This window comes from Cricetulus griseus, chromosome 2, assembly GCF_003668045.3.
Source record: "Cricetulus griseus strain 17A/GY chromosome 2, alternate assembly CriGri-PICRH-1.0, whole genome shotgun sequence".
Taxonomy (NCBI): domain Eukaryota; kingdom Metazoa; phylum Chordata; class Mammalia; order Rodentia; family Cricetidae; genus Cricetulus; species Cricetulus griseus.
Window position 1 is genome coordinate 198,416,451 of NC_048595.1, and position 26,824 is coordinate 198,443,274.

General features: G+C 41.3%; 1 protein-coding gene across 1 annotated transcript in view; it reads right to left on the reverse strand.

Annotated features, from left to right (window-relative positions):
* Nucleotides 1–26,824, reverse strand: part of Arhgap26 (Rho GTPase activating protein 26) — a 271,702-nt gene that overhangs the window by 146,082 nt on the left and 98,796 nt on the right. Inside the window, exons 12-14 of the mRNA XM_035438736.1 lie at nt 22,760–22,796; nt 9,066–9,131; nt 5,800–5,874 (exon numbers count right to left, since the gene is read on the reverse strand). Coding sequence (XP_035294627.1) covers nt 5,800–5,874; nt 9,066–9,131; nt 22,760–22,796 — 178 coding nt within the window. The remainder of the gene's footprint in view (nt 1–5,799; nt 5,875–9,065; nt 9,132–22,759; nt 22,797–26,824) is intronic.

Here is a 26,824-nt window from a genome sequence, read left to right on the forward strand (position 1 = left end):
TTATAACCTTAGGCTGAATTTGGAAAGAGAAAGTCAGCAAATGTGGTGGTGATACCTGTCATCCCAGCTCCAGGGCTGGAGGTCAAGGGAACAGGCAACCAAGCTCATCTTCTGCTTGGCAGAATATATATACACATTTTTTTATAATCCTGGAAACAGGAGAGTCTGTTAAAGTGTAATTCTCATCAAGGATAAGGAATGAGAAGTCAGCTTCATAAAAATTTAAAATGCATTTGACAAAATGAAAAAGGAAAACAAAAAAATTAGGACATGAAAATTTGGCTAAAAGTGCTGCTAATACAGCTTCCAAATCTAAAACCTACATCAAAAAAATCAAAACATAAATTATAAAAATAATGCTAAGAGTAAAAGCAGGCAAGAAACTATCTCTGTTAGCACCAATAAACATGTTCAAAATGTCCAACTTAATCCAAAACTAAAGAATGCAAACTTAAATAAGACAGAAATACATCTTTTACATGCATTGTTTATATGAAAAACAGGAGCTACAGAGCATAGCTGTTATGGAGATAGGTCCCTCTCCTTAAGCATGGCTGACAGTGAGCTGCTAACTCAGGTAACAGGCTGAAGCCATATACACAGCTTGACCTAGCAACTCCACATTGTATGGTAAACTGTAAGGAAATAAGACATGTGAGCATTTCTTAACATACACAGGCTCTCAGCTCAGCAACGCTCCTGCCTCCTTCCATTTCATCATCCCATTTCTATGTGGGCTAGGCTATCATATGGAGCAGGAGACAGAAAAGAGGCCATTGAAATCACTTGTCCAAAGTGAAAAGGATACAAAGTTTGTCTCCTTCTAAAGTGCATGCTCTTCACCTCTGCTACCTTGCCTCCCAGGACACTCTAAGTGCTTCCTAGAATGACAAGGAACTAGCTACACAGCATGGCAGGCTGGTTCAGAGGCTCTGGTGGATCTACAAGAGCAATGCCACAGGAGGGCTTAACCTTTTAAACAGACACTAGTGTTGTATGTATATTGTCTGTTAGAAAACCCTAAGACAGTGATTCTCAACTTGTGGGTCGTGCCCCCTGGTTTGTTGAGGGAGGGTGTAGAATTACCCTTCAAGGGGTCACCTAAGACCATCAGAAAACACAGATATTTACATTATGATTAGTATAGGTGGCAAAGTTACAGTTATAAAGCAACAAAAATAATGTTATGGTTGGGGTCACCACAGCATGAGAAACTGTTAATATTAAAGGGTCCCAACATTGAGAATGTTGAGAAGCGCTGACCTAGAACATGCACTGTGTGCTCATTGCTATAAGCATATTAATACACTATGCTATACTTACTCTCTTACCACATGCTAGTGTATCTGCTTTTAAAGATGCTATGATTAAAAGGTCTCTTATACAATAAAACAATAAAAATTGTCTCTGGTCTGAAGAACTCTTTATTTTCTTCTTATTTGTATTTTTCTGAATTTTCACCAATGACTACTCATAAATTTTAATCAGAGGAAAAAATACTTAAAATATACAGAAGGGAGTAGGGTAGGAGTTGGCAAGTCTGACAACCTGAGTTCCCACCTAGGACATAATGGAAGAAGAAAACTGATATCTACAAGTTGTCCCCTTGCCTGCCTACACACACACAGACACACACACACACACACACACACACACACACACACACACACACACACAGTAGTTCAATTTTTAAAAGATATAGAAATAGAAAGGAAGAGAAAAAACAGACATGTAATGACTAAGAATGTAGCTTGTGTGTGTGTGTGTGTAAGAAAATTTGTAAATATTTATCCTCACTTACTAGTCTCGGGGGGGGGGCGGGGGGGGGCAGGGTACATATATTCTGTTTCAGAAAATCTGAGTCTTCCTGAGTCGTTTCCACTACCCAAGACTACTGACCTCTGCTAGGAGGAAGTAGCCAGGGTGGCTCTTTCCAGGACACCAGCATGAAGTACAGTGGACACTGCAGGGTCTATGAAGAATTCTACCAAGCCTTCTTAAGGATTCCTAATCAGTAAAGCAAAGACATTCTCAACACATTGACTCCCATATTCTCCATCCCACCTTACTCCCCCAGCGACTTAAGAATACAGAAAATGAACTAGTGATCAAAGTTGGTGTTTGGCTCTTATTTTAAACCATATTTGTAATACCAAGAACACATAAACCCACTTAGAAGCAGTCTTACATTGTATCTGCACATAGCTGGTATGAAAAAAGGTAAGAATAGAGGAGTGTGTATGTAGTTCACACTGAACCCTGAAGCTGAGAGCAGAATTTATTCTAGACCACTGGCTAGCGCAAGTCAGGAATGGTACTCAGAATTGATGAAGAGAGTATAATAGAAAGAGGAAAGGGAGACAGACCTGCACCTAGAACACTGGCCTGACAATTGCAAGAGTACAAGATTCCATTGACTGATAGGGAGACTCAAGGGTCCCATTCTCAGCATTAGGTTACATCTTACATCTGGTCAGCTCTACCACTGGTAGGATTGTTTAGACTCCAGTCTATCTGTAATGCTCTCCTGGCAGAGTCAACTGGACTTGTGACTGTCAGTTGATAGTTATTATTCTTTCATGACATTCTTTAGATGGTCATATTCACCTTTCTCTATACTTAGGCCAATTAAGGAAAATAGCAAAAACAATACCATGTTAGAGGGCTGCTGAAAGCAGTGGTTAGAACCACTGCCTTCCAGAACACCTCTTTTGCCCAAAGTGGACCGCTTTAGACTAGCAGTCTTCTAAAACATTGCATTTCTTTTCAATGGTGTCTCCTCATATTATCATCTTTGAATTCAATTTGAAGCCTCATCTTGGTGATCTATTTATATACAATATTGGATACAGAGCCCCAGCTCTCTGCCTCATCTATTGCCATCTTCTAGGGCAATAGGAATATGGAATATGATCACATACATATTCCATATTCTGTCACCTAATGCTAGAATCTAATCTTGCTACTACTGTGTCAGATGCACTTCATCAACACAATAACAATCATTACTTCAGGAAAATACCCCATTGTTTTCTCATCGATGATCCTACTCAGTCCATGGGTTTCTGTGGACTAACCTCATCCCTACCCTCAGGCCCAGACATAGGCACAGGTTCCAGGCCATCTACATCCATCCGTTGAAGATAATATGATTAGCTCCAAAATAAAAAGTTTATCATGTAAATGGTCCACACTAGCCAATCAAAGTCCTCACTATGGCTTTCTGCCAAAACTGTCTCCCGAAAGACACTCTTCTGTATGATGCAAGCTCCAAGGACTGCAATGCCTGGGTCTATCTGGGACACTACTAGAGAGAGCAAAGCCAAAGCCAAGGCCAGCGGAGGAAAAAGATAATGAGAAACTAGAAAGAAGGGAAATGGCTCAGAGTAACTAGGATGGTACCAAAGTTGGTCCAGCAACATAAGCAAATGCCTTTTTTTCAGTGAACTATTCTAAATCAATTCCTGACTCTTGGCATGATGTATATAACTTTTAAAACATGTAATAAAGCATTATTTCATTTGAGAGATTAGAAAAAAGCTACTAAACACCTCAGCAAAAAAAAAGAAAAGACCACCTTAGTTGTTCAGCACTAACTGCCCTCTTTCAGTCTCAAGTAGCTCTCTCAAATATTAAAGAATAATCCTACAGCAACAATAGATTCTGGCCATGCTGTTGTTGCTCAGATTTGCTCAATCTGAATCCTCCTCTTTCCTTCACTATTCCATCTCCAGATCCAGGTCACATTATGTGCTATTATCATGTGTTTACATAACAGCTTTCAGATGTGTGCATCTCTTACCCTACCAGGACTATGCAGAAAGGAGGGAATTCTTTCTAAAACCTAATATGACTACCAGTGAGCAATATGCTAAAGATCCTAAACAGAAATGAAAGACTGAAGGCTGATACCTATTAAACTTCTAACTCTTCCTTATATTAGGTTTCTCAAAATTAAGCCATATCAACATTTGGCCCAACAATAGCACTCTCAGGCACTTATCCTATGAGAACAAACATACCCTCATACAAAATCCTTTATTCAAATATCTAAAGCAGCTTTATTTGTTAGAGCCTAAAAGTGGAAACAACTTAGAAGTTCTGCAGTGGGTGAATGGCTAAACAGTGGCATGTCTATAAAACAGAATACTAGTCAGTAATTAAAAAAGAAATTAAGATGTAATGATACACACAACAAGTTGATCAAATCTGGAAATAATTAAGCTCACTAAAAAGAGAGACAACCCCCAAACTTACATATTCTATTATTCTATTTATGTAACAAGTAATTTCTTTTTTTTTTGTTTTTGTTTTTTTTTTTTTGTTTTTGAGACAGGGTTTCTCTGTGGTTTTGGAGGCTGCCCTGCAACTAGCTCTTGTAGACCAGGCTGATCTTGAACTCACAGAGATCCATCTGCCTTTGCCTCTTGAATGCTGGGATTAAAGGCATGAGCCACCACTGCCCGGCTATAACAAGTAATTTCAAAGTGACAAAATTCAAAGGAAAAAAGGAATAGATTACTGATTACCAGTGTTATGGATTGTGTGAGGAGGTAAGCAGGTTGTAGACATAAAGGAGTACAACAAGGCCATTATGGGGGTAGAAACACTGCATTTTGACTGTAGAAATGCCAGTATCTTGGTTGTGGTATTGAAATGCAGCCTGGTACAATGCTATCACTGGAGGAAATTGAATAAAGGGTATGAAATACCCATTTGTGTTGGGTCTTTTCAATGCATGTGTATCTTACAATTATCTTAAAAAAATAATTTAAAAAAAGAACTAACTGTATCCCAAATCTGAACTGAAAAGTGGAAACTAAGTGTAGAAATGCCTTCCAGATACCATGGTTTCAAACAGCAGTTCTCAGTGTAAGTCATAATACTATGAAGTTTTTGAACACAGCAGTGAGTGCTCATTCTGGCCCATATAAAGGAATAGACTTCTGCACATATGAAAGCTATTTACAGAAACTGGAATGACAAAAGAAGTGGCAAACATAAGAGAAAGGCTCTTGCCTATAATGCCAAGTTAGAGGTCTAAATAAGAGTTAATCTTTGCAAGTACCAGGCTTGGGCTTTTGTGGACATGGACAACAGCCACTGATCTATGAAATTTGATCTGTTTGCCATTTAGATCCATGTGACTCACTGAAGCTGGCTGCATAGCTAAAAATACAGGGTATCTGCAGCCTAGGCAACTTTGGCTCATGGATTTTGATTCAAACATTGCACATTTGGAGGTAGTTGCTTTCTATTTATATATCACCCAGGGACAGGGGAGGCTCTAGTGCTCAAGTGAGGGCTTGGAGTCTAGAAGCAAAGGGGATCTTGAGTTTTATCTGAACATAAAAAAATTTTATCTGAGAGTTACACGATACCCTCAGTATGAGGAACATGAGGCCTCTGAGATCCTCACAGGCTAGAAAGATGCCCTTTCTTGGGCATAGGGTGTGCCCTATTGAATACCTGCCTCTAAAGAGGACAGAAAGAGTCATGAGCTATTAAAGACGGAGTAGGGTGTGACAGTCACATGACTGATGAAGCAGCAGTTGGGCTGGGGTGATGAGTCTGAAGCCTGGGTGTGGTGTTTAGTCCTGACATTTCATTTTAGTCTAGCAAAGGCCCACTCTGAACCTCTGCTGTTCATGCCCACAGCCACCACAAGAAAGCATGGTAGATTTCTGGGCATCAGTATTTGCATATCCTGATTCCTACTCCAGAGGCTACCTAACAAGTTGGAAATCTTGGAGTAGGCTGCCCAAGGAACCTGCCTGGCAAAGCCACTGCTGCACTCACCCATCAAGACACTCAGCAACTTCTGCACTCTGGAGTTGACCCCCACGATTCGGTAGAGTCCTTGTTCATTGATCCCTGAGTAGAGAAAAGATGGTGATTTAATTAGATGAACACCAGAACACGAGTAAGGCCAACAAGGCCAAATGTTCTTCTGTTTTCCCTTCATTTTCTCTGTCCTTCTAAAAGCTGCTGTAATTAAAGTCCCCTGTCACTCAGCTCAGCTCTTAGCAAAGGAGTGGGATTTGGCACAGCTGTCTAGGATTCACAGATTTGCTGTACACTCCAGCCCTCACCTTAGCCTGGTCGTAGGCAGGAAAGATACTTCGCTCCTCTCTTGCCAAAGACAGCAGATGAAGATTTTTAAAGATGCAAAATACATTATTTTAAAGATAGTGTAATTAACCAATTTTTACATATAAAAATCCAAAATGACATAACTTTAAAAAAATCATTCACAGAAGAAGATAAATGACTTTATCTATTTTTACACACAGCATAAAACACTGAAGTGTAAGAATGTTTTCCATCTTAGGGAATACTAGTCAAGATTGAGAATTCAGAAAACTCATCACAGTTAGAGCAAAAGTGTTTACTTTGAAATACTTAAAGATGGAACAACTCAAACCATGTAACTTCTGTTTGCTAAAATGCATGGATCAGAGCACCACTGTGCCACTTAAAGACGAAGGTAACCTGTATGCATGTGTGAATGTGGTGAAATCTGTGCCTATTCATGGATGTGGGTCTACATGCGTGCACATGCATATGGCAGGCAACAGACAACTTCAGATGCCATCCTCTAGAATGCCATCTACCTTCTTTGAGACAGGGTTTCTCATTGACCTAGAGCTTACCCACTCAGGTTCATTAGGTAGTCAGTGAGCCCCAGGGATCTTCCTGTTTCTGCCTCTCCAATACTAAGATTCAAGTGTGTGTCACCATGCCCAGCATTTTTTTCTTGGGTTTCAGGAAGGAACTTAAGACCCCATGCTTTACTGATGATCTATCTCCTCAGTTCCAATAGGGGATAATTTAGACCAAGTGACTGACCACAGCTTTTCTCTTGTTGGCCCAAGTCCATCACATCTACAAATTCTCAGGAACTGGTGTGCTTCCTCTCCAGTTCCCCTGTGAATTTCTTAATGTGAAAGTTAGCTCATGTCATTTCTCTTAATACCTTCCAATGGATTCTAATGTGTACATCACATTCAGCACTTCTTATGATGGCCTACAAGACTTATAAGCTACTGGGTTACAGTGATCACAGACCCTGAGAAGAGTTCTAAATGACTAGGCTTCCCTCTTGGCTTGGGCTGCTAAAAAAGGATGAGCCAAGCAAACAGCCTGCCCTAAGCTTATATGTATGTGCTTCAGCCTTTACCAACCATAACTATTCTCCTTCCTTTTCCTTATTATTGTCTTTTCTGAGTCAGTGTCTAACTCTATAAACCAGGCTGGTCTTTAACTCTCAACTCTCTAATCTCTCAGCCCTCTAAAGAGAAGGATTAGAGACTAACACATTGGTATATCCTCTTTTAAAATGAAAAGCAAACTTAAACTCTTCAAAATTACCTTAAAATCATAAGCCTGTTTTAAAAACTTAGAAATCATAGCTAAAGCAAACATAAAATCAAAAGAAAAGGGTAGAAGACACCAGACAGCCACCAATACCACACTGAGACCTGTGCAGAGGATGACCTCTGGGTAGACACCACAGAATGGGCTCAAGCAGGCCAGCTGTTTGCTTGTAAGTTGTATTTTTCACTTAATGCATATAAATATAGGATATCAAAAACACATTTCTTTTTTATGTTAAACATAATTCCTTATTTATTCTTTGGAAATTTCACATCATGCACTCCAGTCCCATTCACCTCTCAGTCCCTCCATATCCACCCTTCACCCCTAAAAAGCAAATTTCTGTTTTTAGTTATTCACACTATTTTACTACAGGAGTGAACCACTCTTGATTTAGCCAAATTTTGAGGCATTACATTGGTTCCTGACTTTTTTTTGCTGAAGGGAGTCAAGAAGAAATAATCAAACATTAAAAAAAAAAAAAGAAAAAAAAAACTATTTCTACATGTTAGAGTAGCTTCTTTGGAAAGAGAAACCTAATAGGTCACATAGGAACTCAAGATGTTTTGTTGCTATCTGTTTCCCTCTCCCCCCACGGCGCGCGCGTGCGCGCGCGTGCGTGCGTGCGTGTGTGTGTGTGTGTCTGTGTGTCTGTGTGTCTGTGTGTGTCTGTGTCTGTATGTGTGTGTGTCTCTGTGTGTGTGTGTGCGCGCGCACACACACGCACATCCCTCTCCCTATTTCCCCACTAGTAATGTTACAACTCTTCTTTAAAAGACAGAATTTCTTTCAAACCAATAAAAAGGCAAGTAGGTAGAAAGCTGAAGAATAAACAGATGTAATGTCTGACAATGGTTCTAATCACTCTCCGTGGAGAGATGGCTAACAGTTTTTCTCAGAGCTACAAAGGATCAGGGCACATGACACTACCGTGCCAGAACTCAGGGCTCTGGCTTGTGATGGACTACAGTAAACCAGCTTCCCCTATCTCAATACCCTGCTCCAATAGACCTAGGAAATGCCAGTGTGGAGTAGGCAGCAAGCCCTTCCTTCTGTGTCCCTGATGATTCTCAGGTCCAGGTCTATAGAGCAAAGATCCTTTACTTGGGGTCCATAGACTCTAAAATAATCATCCCTTGAGAGTTCAGGGAGCTATGAACTAGATGGCAAAACAGTCTTTATTTTCATCACCACTGATGTTACACATTTCCTTCCCTTATGAATGAGACAACAAATCACAGTGGTATTCTCAGTACCTGCAACACAGTCCAAAATCACAGCTATTTCCCTAACTCCTTACAATGGTAAAGAAGGTTTATAATATTGCAATTTCCAAATTATTCCAGTTATGAGACCAACCACTATATGTTATTAAAGAAGCCTATCTACAAGTCTGATGCAGATATATTTTCAATTATTTTAATAATAACTGAGTTTTAGGCCTGGTTTCCATAAGCCTAAGAATTCTATTTGTAGACATGTAAGGCATTCTCATGATCAACCAGAGACATAGAAGACATGAAATGGGTGGAGAACCCCTGTTTCAGACCAAGGTGACCTGTAGAAACACCAGTGGTACCAGGAGAGTTAATGAGTTACTTAAAATCAGAAGCAGCAGGTAGCAAGTCTGGTACCTCACAGATGTGTGACCTCCCATGAGAACAACGCCATCTGTTAGACTACTTTACCTCTGGTTTCCACTGCATGGATGCATTTCCTTATTATGCTGAAGCCAATGCTGTCCAACTGTGCAGCTGAAAGAACAAGAGAGGTACAGTCAGACCTTGCCTGTTGCAAATCAACTCACTGTAAGGTTTACACACTGGAAATCAACCATATGGTGTGGTCACAGGCTCTCTCCCCTTTCCCACATGAAAATAAATAAGTAAAAGTAAAATAATAACTTAAAAATAGGTGATACTGATAGAGAGCCTCCATATGCCAGATACATGCTAAGTGCTCTGCATGTATCATCTTAGTTCTTAAGTAACTTTGGCGCTATCCTCAGTTTCTAACAAGAAATGGCAATATAGATTGAAGGACACCTTCCAGTTAGAGTCACAGGAATAACTGCTTGCAGTCTGCTCTATACAACAAATGTGAAGTGCTTTAAAACAAACTGGGAAAGTGCTTTAACTAGATTATGTCTTGTAACTCCAGGAAATCCTCTGCAATTGATAGTATTATTAGCCCCTTGTTACAGATGAAAACACTGAGGCTTGGAAAATCTAAATATGACCAAAATTGCCAAGTTAGCATGTGGTAACTTGCTCCAAGGGCCAGATCACCAAACTACTTTAAATATGACTTGAATTAAAGTATAATTCTGTTCTAGTGATTGGAAAAATTGAAAAATCAAGGGGAAAAAAGTGACCCAGAGGAACTTTGAAATAGCTGAGAACAAAGAAGCTATCCAAGTCCCAGAAGCAGTAGAGCCATTCTCCATGTGGGGGCAAAGGGTCCTCAATCTGTTCCAATCCCTACCAGCGCACTCAGGAAATGAAACAACCCATTGGAACATTTTTTTCCCAGGGGAAAACTGTAGCAATAAATAGGCTAGACATCCACAGTACCTCAACCCAAGCTTTGGTTATCCAGCAATACAATGCACAAAGCTTGTAGGAATGAATCAGTTTTTCTCATTGAACATCCCTGGTATTGGCTCTTTTCATCATAGCCATGCCTGTGGGTATCAGAATTTTCTTGCTGTGGCTTTGTTCTGCATCTGATAAACAAGGACACTAGGCATCCTTTCATGTGCAGGAGACAATTCTCATTCTTACATGAAGTACTCAGAATACAGCCATTTGGAACATATGTGTCAGGCAGGGAATTATCTTTTTATGCTTAAGGAATTTTCCAAAATATTTATAACTGTTATTTTGTAGTCAACGGAAGCCTTTACTTTGTTTTTTGGGAAGCGCTTTGGAGTATCTTTCCAAAGACACGGGGTCAGAAGTCTGGGGAAAAAGAACTCCCATTATGTACTGAATAACTGAGAACTGGTGAGATGGATTCTGAACTTGGATGTTTTAAGAAGAGGCTTGTGAACATCGTTTCCTTCTAAACGTAGATGAACTTCATCTTGGACAAAACCCACTTCCTTACCCCAGAAACATCAACAAAAGTTTTGGAAAATTGGAAAGAATTTGGCAACTGAGAGAGAAGGTCCCAGTGCTTAGATAACCCACCAGGACAACTAGGAAGTACGAGTCATTCCTAGGCAAGTGGTACGTGGAAGAAAGAAAATGCAATGGAACTTTCCGGATATATCCAGAAAAAAACTTAAATTCTACCAACTTAAATTAGCTATATTTTTGTTGAAAATGGCAAAGACTCCCCCACTCAATGTTCAGATTTGTTTTCCCTTCACTGGCCCAGTTTCTCCAATTTGTTAAAAGCAAGCAAATCCCTTTATATGAAAGTTAAACTAAAATGCCCTATGGTTCATACAGGTAACACTGTGTTTATCAGCATATCTTAGTTGTCAAATGTACACAGCATTTACATGCTGTGGAGCCAAACAGGAGCTCAGGATAACTCTGCTAAGCCTAGTTTATTACAGTTGTATATTGTGTTCCCTATCTTGTTTTGCAAACAGAAAAAATCTATTTTAAGAAACAGAATCCACATCAAACAAGATTCCCAAGAATTCATGAAATACAGTTTAGCAACCGTTGTTCTTAAATCTGTAAAATAGTACTGACAAAAATTATTGCACTACCACTTCTCTGTACTTTTCCATCTTTCTCTTTGGACTCTGTCTCTTTCCTTATACATATGTGTATGGACACACACACACACACACACACACACACAGAGAGAGAGAGAGAGAGAGAGAGAGAGAGAGAGAGAGAGAGAGAGAGAGAGAGAGAGAGAGAGTTTGAATTCGACTCTCATCAACTTGAATTTCCTGCTGACATCATGACTGTGTCACTAATAATTAACAACTACATGTTATTTAACTTTGGACTAAGTATCACTAATGTGACAGGGACCCCACTGTATACATAAGCAGAACATTAGTTCTGATTTTGGCCCATTGGGTTCCTAATCTAAGCAATTGAGATGTGGTCTGCAAAGCGAATTCCCACTAAAAGGTCTGGAACACTATCACCATGGAGCAGGGTTTGCAAATGACTGAGAAAGTAGCCCGCCAGATGGATGCTGCTGTCCTTAATCCCTTCAGGCAGGTGATTCAGCCCATTCACTGAGCCAAGGCTCAGAAAAGGTCAGGGATTTATTTGCAATTTCTGTATCCTTATAATCCCCAGAAATAATCTCTCATTAAATATCTACTAGGTTTGCATCATTCCCTTAATTTGACTGGCAATGAGTTGATGTAGGATCTGTGGCTCCCAGGATCAGCATCCTATGATGCAGTTTAAACTTGGCTTCTCATCCTCACTCAACCTCAAGTTCCCTGGACCCAGGTTTACATCAGCAGCTAACACCGATGTATTTTAATTAATGCTGGCAGACTACACAAGGAAGACACAGACTGACCTCCCAAGTTACAAAGGTGCTGCCATCCAAACTTTCATCACAACTTTTGAAGCCTTGTTTCTGTCTCTCCATTTGAGAGAATGGAAAGAGCCAGAGTCACACAACTCCACTTTGCAGAAGCACTGTGAGAATATGTGAAAACAGGAGAGGTAGACACATGCTCAGTCAGCTTGGTGCATTTCAGGACAAACCCAAAAGGGTACCTGACAATGATGAGGGTTTGGGTTGACAATATGAACTCTGGGAGGAGGAGGTAGGTGAATCAGAATTGTTATACTATAGTGGGACAATAAGAACACTGCCAGGTAAGGTACAATCAATCCCTTTTCTTGCCTAAAAGGTGTAAACTGGTGGTCCAGATAGAAAGGCACAGTCCTAATATAACTACCACTGTTGTAGTGTGAAGTAAAAAATAAATTAAAACACCCCACTGATGTAAGCTTCTGGTACCTCACCTGAGATAACTTTTTCTCATCTTTAAAAAACTGTGTAGGTGTCAGTGGTGGTGGTGGCATGTGTATGTGACAACTCTAACAAAACATGAGCATCTGCCTTCCTTTCCACCACTCTTGCATAGCAAAAAAAAAAAAAAAAATAAAAAATAAAAAAACACCAACTTTCCATTGTTCTCTCTTAATATTTCTCAATGTTGTCTAGCTCCCCCCATCACCATTGTCTTGCTTCTGATACAAGGAAAAGGAATGCTAGGGTTAAAACACTGAGTAAATTAAGAGGGCTTGCCAAGAAATGTGAGACACCCAAGCTGGCCTGATAAAAGGAAGTGCACAGACAGGGGAAAAAACAAAGGTGGCCTCAGCAGCAATCCCCCCGCCCAGTGTCCTCTGAAAGAACCTTAGAGGAGCATCTGCAAGGTACTTTTCCCCTAGAAAGCTCCCCAACTTTGAGGAGTTACATCTTTAAACACATTCTAACATCGAATAAATCTAACTACTAGGATGAACTGTGGGAGAGGACAGACTCTGAGAAAGCCTTTGCCTAATAGGAGACTAGCCCTTTGAGGCCACTGCACAGATTGGTGAGCTCCCATTCTGGAGGAAGTACTCCAGCTTCACTTTCTTAAGGACTGATGGGAATTCTCCTCTGGGAGTCAAAGAATTGAAACTACAGCTGTGCATGGGACCAGAGGGAGTACAGGGGGCGGTATCACATCTCTTCTCATCCATAACAATCTTACCCCTATTATCTGCTGCCAGGGTGACTGCAGCAACCTCTGAGCTAGCCTCTTCTTATTTCTTCTTGCTTCCTACTATCTTTCTATTACCCTGTTGTCCCCATTCATTAAATAAACAAAAACCCATATTGTATCCCTAATTCTAATCTTTTAATGGCACACTCGATTAACCTAGTTTCCTCTTCTCAACCTTAACTTGTCCAATGGATTCTAAAACAAATAATATCCATTCATTCTCTAAAAGTAAGCAATGAGCTCTTAAACTTACAGCATTAATCATCTTTACTGAGACAACCCACCCAATAGGTTTGATGCCATATACCTTTACCCCAACAACTCAACTCCATGCATAGGTTGGTTGTCCTTCTATGAGCTAGACTCATTTTAGGCTTTCAACACAAAACCAAAGTATCTTCCACTCATTTCTTGCTTCAAGGAACTGCTATAGCATGCTTACTCTGATGCTTCAATGATATTTAAACTATTAGCTCATTTATTCAAGGTATAGCCCTAGCAGTCTAACTCAGTGTCAACAATGTTCAGGAGGCAACCCAAATCCTGAACATGAACCAGCAGAGCCTTGGGGCCAAGCACCAGCTTGCGCCTCCAGCCTCCTTAGATGCCACTCCCCTAGCTCTTAGGACTTCACAACACTGGCTTTCTTCCAGTATCTGATCAACCACATTCCCCAGCCTTTGCATAAGCAATAAGTCTAACCTAAATCCCAATTAATACAGAACTCTCCTTAAGTATAAACTCCTCAAAAACATCTCCTTAATCTCCCCTCCTAACTTAATATCCCATTGTGTCTCATCAGCCTCTCTCAGAATAGACAGCACAGCTGTCAAGTTTATATTTATTTATGTGACTGTGTGAAAAATAATGACAATGATATGCAATCATGAAGACAATAGTTCATAAAAATCACTACATATTAATTTCATTTACTGCTGTATCTCTGTTCCCATGCACTATGTGATGAACATGAAATATGAAAGGAGGAGAGAATCTTTTCACTTTGGATTCATGGTTAGATAAATTAGCAACTGAATCATGGGAAATTGATGAGGGGCAGAGTGGCATAGTCAAAACGACCTTTTGTATTCCAAGTGATAAACCCTATGATAGTACAGGGTCATTTAACCTTCATGTCTTTGGCTTTTTCAGCCTTTGTGAGGATTTAAAGGTTAATTTTTTAAAGTGGACTGATCAAATCATTTCCTTCCTATCTCAATACAGTGACACCATGGACACCATGATACATACATACATACATACATACATACATACATACATACATACATACATACACACCAAATTGTGTGTGAGGGAACACTTGCACATTCAGAGGGAGGACCAATGAAGTTCATGCCCCTTCTGAAATCATATGAAGACCCAGGGGCCTAGAGATTTTATACCCACATTCATGCAATTCTTATGATAATCCCATGGGGTAAATATTGTGACTCTTCTCACTAATAATTGCTTGCTGTGCTTTCACACTAATGAGAGATAATACATTACAGTTTTAGAAAATAAATTAATAAACCACAGCTGATTTGATTTTCCCAACATCTCTGCTAAATTTTAATGATGAGAAAAACCAGACTCATGAGGCTAAGTGGTAACAACACTAATAGTAGCCAACACTTACTAATTCAGACTACACTGCTTGGGGCTCTGCACTAAAAGCATATCATTACTGTCATCATCTTCATCATCACCATCTTATTCCTCACACGGGAAACTCAGGCTCAGTTGGTTAGGGACCTTTTTTAAGGTCACTGGGTCAGTAAGGAAAGGGACCACGGTTTTAACCCAGCCTGACTCTAGAGTTCATTCTCTTCTATACTACTTTCTACTGGCATTCACACAGCAGTCAGAAAGGTTAGAGAGCTAGAGATCTGGTTTCTGGATCCTGCCCTTTCTCTTGTATCAGTTCCAGGGGTCAATAGAAGTAAGGTATGCTTACTTGTAACACAAATCCCGAGCCCCCTTCTACATGTTGTGCTTGGTAGGTGGGGAACCCTTTGGAAAGGACTCTGCACCCCCAACTATCATTTCCAGAGACAAAAAATGATTACTAACTCAACCAACTGTCAGCATCTACACCATTACCTTCCCTACATGAGATGAAGGACCCAAAAATGCTGGATCTTAATATGTAATATGAGCTTATGCCACTGTGGTATATGGAATGATTCCAAGAAGTTCATATATATTTCTTAGAGCTAAGTACCTAAGTAATGAGTATTAGAAATCTGTTTGACATAAAATGTACTGCATAATATATTTATATCTTAAGTGGAGGTTTAAAAAGAAATTAATTTAAAGAAAAAGTATACTAATGACTATATATATATATATATATATATATATATATATATATATATATATTCAAGCAGTAAAGATGATTCACAAGGAACATATGTGTGCTAATGTCTCATACACTCCAGCCTGGTGCTATACTCAAACCAGCTGAAAGGATGAGATGGCAGGTAGCATATTCTAACACCAAGATGGTCAGTACCAGTAACATTATCCTGTCTTGTTTTCATATCTCACATCCACCTTAAACCTGTATCCTATCCATCAGCCAGTCCTGTAAGTAATAGCTTGAAAACACACGAAGTACCCAGTCACATCTTGCTATACTTATAACTAATACCAGAACCCAAGCCTATAGAGGCCTTTTCCTGGACTGCTACACTCATCTCCTAGATGTCTCTACTTTTGTCCCCTAGAGTCTATTCTTTTCCAGCCTCCAGGGTCAACTTTTTAAATGACAATCAGTACAGGTCATCCATCTCATTTCATCACAATGCTCTAGGGCAGTGGTTCTCAACCTTCCTGATGCTGTGTCCCTTTAATACACTTCATGTTGTGATGACCCTCAGCCATAAAATTATTTCGTTGCTACTTCATAACTGTAATTTTGCTACTGTTATGAATCTTAATGTAAAATATCTGATATGTAGGATATCTTACATGCAACTCCCAAAGGAATCATGGCTCACAAGTTGAGAACCCCCCTCTCTCTAGGGGCTTGTCTACTACTAAGAACACAATTTTGTCTCATGATATCACTGGTCTAATTCTATCCTACCTGCCCACTCTCCTCTAGACCTCCACCCATCAGTCCGAATGGTCCCTTTTAATATACTTAGAACTCCATTCATACTACATCTTAGTGTGTTTGTATGTGGTAAAACCCTTTTGTTGGCAATACTAAACTTCTATCAACTTCTCACAGATATCCTTCCCTCTTTTCTCCAAGTTTCTACTCGCAAGTCACTGTGTAAGAGGCTCTAGACATCTGACCTAAGTGCCTTTCCCTGATTCTCTGGCTCCTACTTCATATTTCTTCATGGGATTTGCCTCTACCAGAAAGTATACCCAGATCTACTTATTTACAGTTTGTTGTCAAGCTCTCTATAGAGTATAGCCTCCATATTATACCATGTGTACACATCATGGTAGTCCATTTAATATGCACACTTTGTATTTTTTATATATCAGTTAAAAATTTTCAATTAAAAATTTTAAAATAGTACCAGCTTCATGAGGGTAGAGTTGTGATTGGCCTACTTGTGATTTTATTTCAATAAATGTCTTCTGAATGAAGAAACAAGTACAATTCATATTTTTCCAGCCAGAAGACCACAAGCCAATAGATAAAAGGTTCTCAATACTCAACATACCCTTAAGCGATGAGCAGCTGGCTTGGTACAATGGAACCTGTGCATGCATTCAAAGAACAAGTCAGGGGATCCCCACAGGTGCCATTCATAGCCTGGCCCTTAGGCAACAACCCTGACAATCAAAACTTGCCCTCCATGCCTGCCAGATACACAGCCACTGACCCTTCTTTCCAGTTTTCTGGGGGACAAACAGAAAAATGATCTGAAAGAGAGATATGGTAATGAATGAAACATAAATAGAAGGAAAAGAAAAATCACTTCCCTGCCTGAAATACACCTCTCAGCTCTCTTGTCTAAATCAAGGAATCCCTAGGACAGTTGCAAAAAGATGTTAAATTCTCAACAAGAATCAGGAGGCCCAGGTGTCTTCATGTCAGCTGTTGCAGAGCATGGCTGAGGGCTACACATCTGCCAGTAGAAAGAGTGTTCCTCTGTAGGACTTTAAACTCCAAACCAAGACAGCAACACTGAAATAACAAGATGTCACTCAATGCCCAGCATTATCAGGACCATTGTCTCCTGCCAGGGGATCTGGCATCCTGAGAATGTCTTAGTCCACTGTCCTTGATTTCCTCTTAGTAAGAAATAGGCTTTGTACTGACTTTTAAACCAATAAAACTCCATGAAGACAGAAGTATTTCAAACACATAGCCAAATGCCTCTGCCTGCTTCTTAAAAACTACCTTCTACTTCCAGAAGCCCCAGGTATTGTTGGGATGTTTTGTCACCATAAGTTCTGAGAGACCAATGGTGGAAAAAGAAATGGCCTTCAGACTCAAAAGCCTCAGATTTGGTGCCACCACAAAGTGTCTGTATGATGGACAGCCTTCATTTATCTACCCTCCTCACCTTTCGGATGAAGGAATTAGGGAAACTAAATGAGTGATGCCTGTGATGAGACTCTAAAGAAGTTAAAAGACAGACACAGACCTAGGAGAATAAGGATGCTACTGATAATAATAATAACAGCAAAAAGCCATACTTAATGATGGGACCTGCTACCACTGAGCAAGGGCTATCTACCCCAATTTTATTTAATTTACCTGGTAAGTCAAGATGTATGGACTAAAGCCAATGCCTCCTACAAATAAACTGAGGCCTGGCATTTCCCAAGGTCAGACATTACAGCAATAGCATTGAGATTCCAATTCATGTGGTATTTCAGAGTTAGAACTCCTATACGTGACTCAACACTACCTCAACTGAAACCTCATAGCCTCTGCTAACCCTTACACATATGTGATAAGATTCTGAAATCTTTGATCAGGGTGGGAAGGAATGACAAGTCATCACAAGTATGTACCTAGACAAAGTCTCAGATATCTGTAAATGAGGTCAATAAAGCTACCTTCCCTTATATGGCTCTTATAATAAAGACCAACCAATATAGTATATGTCAAATACTTAGCACAGTGTCCCATATGTAGTATGAATTCAATAGGCATTAACTATAATAATTGAAAGCCCAGACTTGGTGACAGTAGTGACAATTTTTTAACCTCTGTCTCAAATACCCCTTGCTTCAGGGATCAAAGAGGTATCTAGGGCCCTGCACCATGCTGTCTGGCTGAGGCCCAACCTGGGTTGTCAGGTGGTAGTTCCTACCAGTCCAAGTTGTAGCCTGGTGTCAGTACAGAGCCTGTATCACAAGGGAAAGGCGAAGTGGCATGCTGGCTGCCTCTGTCAATCTAAAGCTAAGAATGAATTTCTGAACTGTCTCCCAGGATAAGCAAAAAAGGCTTCTGACTGCCTGGGCAAGTTCAAAAAGCCCTGTTGGCAAGTTCAAGGAGTCACACTGCCAATACTGTCCTGGAAGATGGTCTCATCACACACAACAGCTGAGAACGTAAGGTATCTGAGAAGTATTTCCCCCTCTCTCTAGACTCTACCCATAGCTAAGTCACTCTAGAGTTAAGATGCCACTGCTTTACTAAATAGAATTCTAGCTCAATGAAGCCACAGCAGCCATGTCATAAGCAGGGTTCCTAATAAAAGATAAAATGCAGATAGCCAGTACCTGCACAGTCCCTTGCCTGACTCAAACTGAGCCTCAGAAGACAAAAGGGATGGCCACAGAAACCTGCAGGGACTGGGAGGGAGAACAAAGGCCAAGAGGGCACTGACAGAACAGGCAGCATGGAGAAGTCTGCCTCAGGCCATCCCTGGCAAGCCGGATGGAAAGCCGGAGGGGAAAGTGCACTCAGCTGATTGCCTCGTGGACCAGTGCACAGGAGGCCAGGCATAGTGCCCATTAATGCTTCCACCCTTCTCAGGTTTAAAGGGGGAAATGTTCTATTTATAAGCCACCCAACAGGGGAGACCTGGCAGCCTTTGGATGGCTCTGATCCCAAAGGGATCCTTGTTACCAATGGTTGCCTCCTCCTGCCTCTCTACTGTGGGTGTTCTAACAGCAAAAGGTCGAAGGTGACTGGAAGCAAGGGGGAGGGGGAATCCCCTTTCCTGTCCTTTACTATTTTCATGAGAATGTGGACCTTTGATAATAAAGATTGAAGGGTACAGATGCTTTTTAAAAACAGTGGCCATGCTAACCACTATGGTTTCCACAGAGATCTTCAAGAATAAATCTCTTTTCTGTCTGGTAGATCAAGGGGATCCAAGGCACAGAGATGAAGAGAATTGAGAATCAGAGGGACAAAACCTGGCAAACAGAGAGATACATCCCTGCTTATCTCTTTTCCTAACCTTCAGTCTTGTCTCATAAATCAAGACAAGCTTTGACAAAGCACCATGAAGGATTCTGATTTGATTGACAGCCTAAAGAGTGAGAGCATAGACCAGAGGAACAACAGAGAGTGGTTCTTCTTGTTCCAGGACATCTGTGCAATTCCAGTGTAGCACATTAATGGCCTGGCCCTGAGAAGTTAGATCCATCTAAGCATGTAGCCCTGGCACACCCAGCACCTGGCACAGGCATTTGAGGAAGCATTGGTGATTCTAATTTGGATATTCATGGCGAATGAACATGCTGTGACCCCACAGCAGCCAAGACTCTGATAGGTTAGATGCTGGAGACAGCTGATAGAATTTCTTCCATTCTCACAGAATAAGCTGCATATGACTAGATAGAGAAACAGAGCAAGGAGCCCACATGTCAGGAGCAGCAGGAGCCCAGGACCATGGTTACTGGTTCTGCTACTTCTCAACTACATATTCTTGAATTCCTTTTGCTCAGTAAAACCTAGATGTATAGGACGCCAAATCTGTAAATGGTGGTGGTCATTTGTATGCCACTTACTATATTCCCCCTGCCAAAATCCCATGCCAGTCTAACAGACAAGCTTTAAAAATGTACTGTGTAGTAAGTGAAGAGTGAATAAACTACAGTCCATGGGTAAATGTCACCATGGCATGTTCTGAAAATAAAGTGTTACTAGACAACACTTGTCCATTCATTCCCATAGTGTCTGTGGCTGCTTTCACACTAATGCAAGAGAGGAACTCAGCAATTCCACAAAAGGAAAGTATTTACTCTGTGTCCCTTTACTGAGAAGCATAATCTCTGTGTTAAATAATGGCATTTACAAAATCAACAAATTTATCCTGCTTGTGCATTCATATCACACTAAGTATTATAAACAGCAATTTAGAAAGTTCCTGTGGCACTAATATTGGGAAGTACAGCTACTAAAATTAAATGAACTACCTACCCCAGAGGACTTCAAGACTGATAAAATGGCTACCTCCCTCACTTTCCTTATTGCTCCCTGCAACAGCAGTTCTGTCAATCCGGTGTTTTTCTTTCCACTGGGCTTTTCCTTGTTCTGTTTGTTTTTTGTTCTATTTGTTTTTTTGACCATGTGTCACTATGTTGCCCAGGCTGGCCAAGAACTCTCCATCCTCCTACTTCATGAAGTACATACACCGCCATGCTCAGTAAAAGATTTTTCTTTTCAGTGACACATTTGGCCAGGTGATAGGAAGAACTAAAAACAAGAGTGATTAGGTATTAACATGTCAGACACTGAGCTCAACATTAATCCTCACACTGAGCTTATGAGGCAGGTATATTAATATCTCCATTTCTACAGGAAAGATAACGAAAGCATAAAGGGCCCAGCCATCTCTCTCCAGGGATCAAGGGCCAACATGCTAATCTATACCAGCGCTGCAGCACTCTGCTTGAAAGCACCAATCAACATGGCCAAATCTACCCTAAATGAAGCATTTCAGGGTGCTGGAGAGATGGCTCGGCAGTTAAGAGCACTAGCTGCTCTTCCAGAACACCTGGGTTCGATTCCCAGCACATACATGGTGGCTCACAACTGTCTATAACTCTAGTCTGACATAGGCCCTCTGCACATATGTTACAATTGCACCGCTTGGTCTTCTTGTGGTACTCCTAACAGTGGGAACATGGGCTGCCTCTAACTCTGTTCCCTGCTTTTGGGACTCTACTCTTCATACTGGGTTGCCTCATCCAGCCTTAATAGGAGAGGAGGTGCCTAGTCTTACTGCAACTTGCCTAAAATGCTTGCAAACCAGTCAAACTGACTTATATCCTATGAACAGCATCCAGAAAGCCCTTTCCTGTTGGCTCCTGCATCCCTGGAGCTGGTCTGCCTGCCAGCCTGTGCCTTCATCTGCTCCATCACTGCGTTACACTACATCCTTCCATTCTTCTTCACTGTGAGTTTTGCTCCCTAGTTAACCTCTGATGCTTTAAACAATCTACTTAAACTGGGGGAGGGGAACACTACTTTGTTACCTTGAATATTTACTTGAAATTTTTCCTTTATTCAATTTTTGAAGAAAAAGCAAAGCAAAAACAAACAAACAAAAACGGTTTTCCTGTCATAAAAGTTTTGTTAACTGTGGCCATTACAAGTCACATAATATTTTATTTGTATCTTTTTGCAAGGGAATAAGATAGAGCTCAGTTGGCAGTGTGCTTGTTTCTCATCTATGGAGTACTGGGTTCAAACCCTAACACTGCATAAATAAGTGCACTGTGTTCACCTGTTATCTCAGCATTCAGGAGGGAGGCAGAAGGGTCAGAAGTTCATCTATGGCTGAGTGTTTGAGACCAGGCTGGGCTAAAGACCCTGTTCTTTGGTTGCTGCTTGTTGTTTTACTCTTTTGGCAAAGTCTTTATTTCAGAAAGAAGGGAGAAAAAAAAAACAGAGAAGAATCTGTTTCAAGATGGCTAATGGCTTTCAATCAATAAAAGTGAAGGGCTCACCCTTCTGTCTCCCCAGAGAGGTACTGCTCTGCTCCCCTGATCTCCTACACTACTGCAGTGCATGGCAGGGCCACCTCTCAATTTTTCCTCAAGTAGGTTTTCCAGACCAAAGCTGAGGCCAGAGAGTCAGGGTTTCCTTTGTACTCCTGTGGCACCGGGAAGGAATTTGCTTTATGTCTTATGCACCAAGGAGATAATCAGGTTGAAGCACTTGCCCAGCAGGGGTTTCCTTTTAATCCCATTGCCTTTGCAGTTACAGGTGCCCTTGGAAGAGGTGAGGGAGTATGGTGCCGGCCTGCAGCAGGGAAAATGCTGCTTTCACAGAGGCTGCCCAGGGCCCTTCCGCCAAAGAACAGCATCTCTTCCCCTCTCCAGTCTTCCCTCTCAAAGAGCCACAAATGAAACACAATTAGCAAGCCACCCTCTCCACCTTTGCTATTGCCATTTCAGGGCTGGCAGACAGTGCCAGAGGCTTCCTGACAACACTGGACTCTTGGTTTGCTGAGTATTGAGCAACTTATAAGTGGTGACTGGGGCTACCATCTTAATAAGACCTATGGCCATGTGAGATCATGTGCTTGCATATAAGAGTACCATGGAAAGCACTAAGGGTTATTTAACTGCAAGAGTTCACTACAGTCTTGCTAATCTTGCTCAGGAAATAATGCTCTGAAGTGAGGCTAACCTAACATGCCCAGGGCACCTCCTGACGTGGCAAGTCTCAAAGCCTCCCCTCCTGTGCCCTACTCTGAATACAGAAAATGACCCATACATCATACTTACTTCCTTCATTCTGGCTGTCTTTGTTTGAGTTGTAGACCTGGAAAAGAGAAATAGAAATTTACTTTGTATGCATTTTATACCAGCCTACAGATTCACTGTAGAAAAGCCCAAGATGGAAGGCAATGTCTGCCCCCTGATGAGTACCCCCTAACTAAGCACTTACTCTCCAGCAGGCACTTTGCTGTTCTCAAATAAGCATGGGTCAGAACCACCTGTGGAACTGTGCGTGTGAGTGGGGAGGGGGGCAGCGATCCTCTCTCTTTAAAATGGCAAACAATTTGATTTGTATATACAAATTAAAAGAAGAGAACTTAACGTGAGTTGCAAATCATTAAGCATAAACTGCACACCAGACAATGTCCAAAGCATTTCACAAGAACTGTCTCCATCTACATAAAAACCTGCTTGACAAGAGCAGTTGCTATCACTGTTGTACAGTTGGAAAAATGTGAGGCTTACAAAGGTGAAATGAGGTTTCATAGCTAGTTAAAGACAAGGCGTGGGCAAAGATACATAACAGACTGTTGAGTGCTAACCCAGGGGATGAGACAACCCCCCTTTACTCTATATGTAGATTTGAAGGTAACACTGAAAATATATCACATTTACAACAAAACTCCTTACAAGGTTCATAGAAATCATAAAAGAAAAAGTGGACTGATGACAAAAAGCAAATTTTCTCACTAAAGCAGACAATGATATGCTGCCAGCTATTCTGTAAAGGTCAAGACAATAAACAGGTTAGGCTTTGACTGTCAAGAGGCAAAAATCATTGTTACATTGGTACTTAAATATCAGGTAAGAAAACAAGTTTTCACAAAATTAAAAATACAACTTTTTGAGGGGAGGGGAGTCAAATTAGCAGAACCAATATTCTTTGCCTGTGCTGCAAAGGAAGGCTGGCACTCTGCTTCCCAGAGATCCAGTGACATGTCTTTATCACTTGTCAGTTGCAAAAAAATTATTCTGTAAATACCACACGTGACCCATCATCCACACAAAAGTAAAGGATAGGCTGACTTTGCTTACTGGCCACATACTGTCTATTCCTGAAGTGCTGTTGCTATTAGCAGAAATACAGTGAAATCCCTGCTCAGGAAAAGAAAACAATCACGTGGCCAAATCCTCCTCTGTAGGTATGGGAGAGCATGGGATTAAGCTGGCCTTCATAACTTAAATGTACACTTATCTATTCAACCATCCCTAGGGATTCTGATGGCCACTCTCAGCTGAGAAATGTTTATTTAACCCCTAAAAGAACCGAGCCAAGCATTTCTGAAAACAGAATTGAACACACACCCCCCATCCAAAATGAGTTTTCCACTAAGAAATGTAAATGGGAATGGCTAGTCAAGAGAAGGGCAATGGGAAGGACTAGTCAAGAGTGGGGCAATGGGAAGGGCTAGTCAAGAGTGGGACAATGGGAAGAGCTAGTCAACAGTGGGGCAATGGGTTCAGCTTGGACAGAGCTGGCCTTACCTTCTATGGGTCTTTATGGCTCTATGCAAAGGAGTTTCCCAAAAATGTCTGGGGATTATCAAACCCCAAATCCAAGAGATTACCCTACTTTTATTATATTTATTACATATATTATTATATTTATTCTCAAAAAGGACTGGAGCTACACAGCCATAACAAAGACCAGAGGACAAGCATAAAAGGAACTTCAGACCTTACGAAGGTTGCTATAATACATAAATCACCATCCATGTACAAACTGAAAAGTCCCAGAGACAAAAGACCGGTTTTGGCCTGGACGTCACCACCAGTCACTTCATTAGGCTAGATTCTCATTTCTTCATCTCAGAAGTGGAGGTTACACTGCTTGGCATATTCCTCCCCAAGCTGCTATGAGCATCCAGTAAGATTGTGGCAAGAGGAACAGACTGAAACAGCACAAGACAAATGAGGGTGCCTTGGTCTGTTTCTAGCACCAAGACTGGCTCAACCTTCACAGAATTTGGGGGAGAGAACACACACACACACACACACACACACACACACACACACACACACACAGAGAGAGAGAGAGAGAGAGAGAGAGAGAGAGAGAGAGAGAGAGTAGGTGAAGGCCACCACCAAGGCTGTGCTGATTCCTATCTAAAGCTGCAAGTGACTCTCTGAGCAGCAGTCCATCACTGTGATAAATGAAGTACCTGGCCTGGGTCAGCATTTGCTAATATATCTCCATTGAACTACACAAAGGTGACAAAGGGACTTGGAGAGCCGCAGAGACTCCAGGTAGCCAAATGCCATGTCCCTTGTCTTCCATGGTTTTATTCATGTGGCTATCAAATAAGGGATACTGGCTTTGAAATACGTCCAGTCCTCTTTAGTTCCTTTTCTTGGGTTAACAAGCGTTTACTGAGTACCTGCAACAGCCGCAAAGTAATTTAGGCATTGTGGACACAGATGGGCAGGAGCTATGAGCTCTGCTCATGTGGAATTTTCCTACCAGTGAAGAAAACAAAATTACAAATATGATTCCCTCAAATATTGACAAGTACAATGAAGATAAGAAAATGGCACTGAAGGTCTGGTATGGTGGAATGGTATCCTGAAGAGAAAATACTTCCATGGGTTTGAATGATAAAAGGGAGCTCTTTGGGAACGCCTAGGGACTCATATCCAGCAGGTCCTGAGACAGGAAAAAGACCTGCCTAATGGAAGAGTAAGGTCAGTGTGGTTGGTAATCACTGCAAGGTAGGGAAGCAAAAGAAATAGGGGCAAGGCTATAAGGTACAGCTGGGTCCCTATCAGGGCATTGTTCAGGAAGTGAAATGGGGACCAGGTAATATCCAGAACCAGCAACCCATCACAACTACACTGGAAAGCAGAGGAAGGGCAATAAAAGAGGAGACAGCATTTTGGCAAATTTGTTTTTTTTCCCTTCCAGGTCCCCTTGATCACTGCATTTCTCCCATTCATTCCAAACATTCTATCCAAGAGAAACTTGTTAAGATTGTAAATGGCAAAATCCAGAAGGCATAGTGAAACACAGGGCTTTCAGCCCTCCTTAATTAAGAAGAAAATCTATGCCAAATTACTTTCCTTTCAGGTTCCCTGAGTCTCAAGAGACCCCTGCCTGCAACACCCAAGTTCTCTGCAAGCTGGAGAGGTGTGATCAATGAGCCAAAGACGCCAGAAGCATGAGCTACCCAGTCCTCCTAGGCCAAGCCATTAATCTCTGTCTGGTCTGGGTAAATGAGCCAAAGACAATGAGTTTTGAAATAAGGCTAACAAACCAATCCTGCCAGACTATGTGATCATATCGCCCAGCAAGGTGGAGTAGGGCAGGCAACAGCCTCACCATCATATGGACCAGATAGAGACTTGGGAATAGCACTATAGAATGACTTTGCATCCCAAGCACTTACCAAGTGCCAAACATGACAGCATCCAATTCTTGAAACATCAAACAGATTAGTTTTAGTGTCACTATCATTGTACAGGATTGGAACTGGAGGCTTATAGTGTGTCCAAGGCCACACAGGTGCTTAGGTTCTCTACAAGGATATCCCAGTCCCCTTTACCAATCCAGTTAGCAGCAGGTATACGTAAGTACCATGCCTCTCCAGTGGTCAGCTCTGTGGTTCATATGCTAGCAGAAGAAAAGGACCTCAACTGCACTCTTTAAAATGCTTGGCCAGCTCTGGCCCATCCTTCTTCCATCTGTCTCATGGCTGCCCACTAACATCATAATAAGGCTTAGAGGCTAGAATAACATCCTGAAGTAAGAGAGCTCATTGTCTGTGGCTTTTGTCTTGTGACTAGCAGTTATATTTGATGTGTGTGCTTTTGGGTGTGCCTCTTAAGAATTCTATCTTCACAGGGGAGAGCCCAGATCAACTAAGGGAACAGGGGTCATTAGACAAGGCCTGAATCATGGCTCACAGGGCAGAAAAGTGCACCTTTTCAACAACACAGGCAAAGATAAAGTCTATCTGTCCAAGTTGACCACAGTACTCCAAGACCCAGGGTTCAGAAGAGTTTCTGAACCCTGAGGCATTAGTGACTCTGAGGCAAGCATGCTCTAGCTACTCTTGACTACTGAACAACCATTCC